Below are 648 nucleotides of genomic sequence, written 5' to 3'. Positions count from 1 at the left end.
GGAAGCCACGGATGGTCTCGCCCGCAGCATCATGCACTCACGCGTGGATCTTGCCGTTGTAGTACTGCGTGTCCATGATGATGACGAGGTGGGCGGCGATGTTCATGCCCCAGCAGAGGCTGCGGGAAGCCACCATCACCTGGACCGCTCCTGGAAGGGGTGTGGGGAGAGCCGTCAGCCCGCAGAGCACCGCTGCGGCTCACAGAAATCGGGGTGGGGGGAAGGATCTGGGGGATCCACGGTCAGGCTGAGGGGTCTTGGCATACAGGGAGGTCCAGGAGAGATGATAAAGCCTGAGCAAGCTGGTATTGCTCATCCAAAGATGGCCAAGCTCCAGAGGAAAGGATTTACAGGTGGAAGCGGTGTGTCCCCACCCCATCCCGCTTGCTCACCGGAGCTGAAGAGCTGCTCCCCCACCCGCCGCTCCATGGCAGTCAGCCCCTCGTGCAGGTAGCCCACGCCGTTCACGAGCGTCTCCTTCAGAGTGTTGTCGTTGAGCTTGTCCAGGTACGGCACCAGATCCTTCTCTGCGCAGTGCAGGAACCTGCCGGAGAGGGAGGTGAAGAGACTGCTGCTGGGGCCAGCGAGCCAGGCCCCCTGGCCACAGAACCACGAACACTGGGGTTGGAAAAGCCCTTGGAGCTCCTT

The 648-nt window shown here is 62.0% G+C and overlaps 1 protein-coding gene across 1 annotated transcript in view; it reads right to left on the bottom strand.

Annotated features, from left to right (window-relative positions):
• LOC104501404 (U5 small nuclear ribonucleoprotein 200 kDa helicase-like) overlaps positions 1-539 on the bottom strand; it is a gene marked incomplete at its 3' end in the record, with an annotated part of 1811 nt that extends 1272 nt beyond the window's left edge. The window contains exons 1-2 of the mRNA XM_010145206.1: positions 393-539; positions 42-150 (exon numbers count right to left, since the gene is read on the bottom strand). Coding sequence (XP_010143508.1) covers positions 42-150; positions 393-429 — 146 coding nt within the window. The remainder of the gene's footprint in view (positions 1-41; positions 151-392) is intronic.
• Between the last annotated feature and the right edge of the window lie 109 nt (positions 540-648).

The sequence above is a fragment of the Buceros rhinoceros genome, unplaced genomic scaffold (genome assembly GCF_000710305.1).
Source record: "Buceros rhinoceros silvestris isolate BGI_N320 unplaced genomic scaffold, ASM71030v1 scaffold41991, whole genome shotgun sequence".
Taxonomy (NCBI): domain Eukaryota; kingdom Metazoa; phylum Chordata; class Aves; order Bucerotiformes; family Bucerotidae; genus Buceros; species Buceros rhinoceros.
This window is presented reverse-complemented; position numbering and strand designations above follow the sequence as displayed.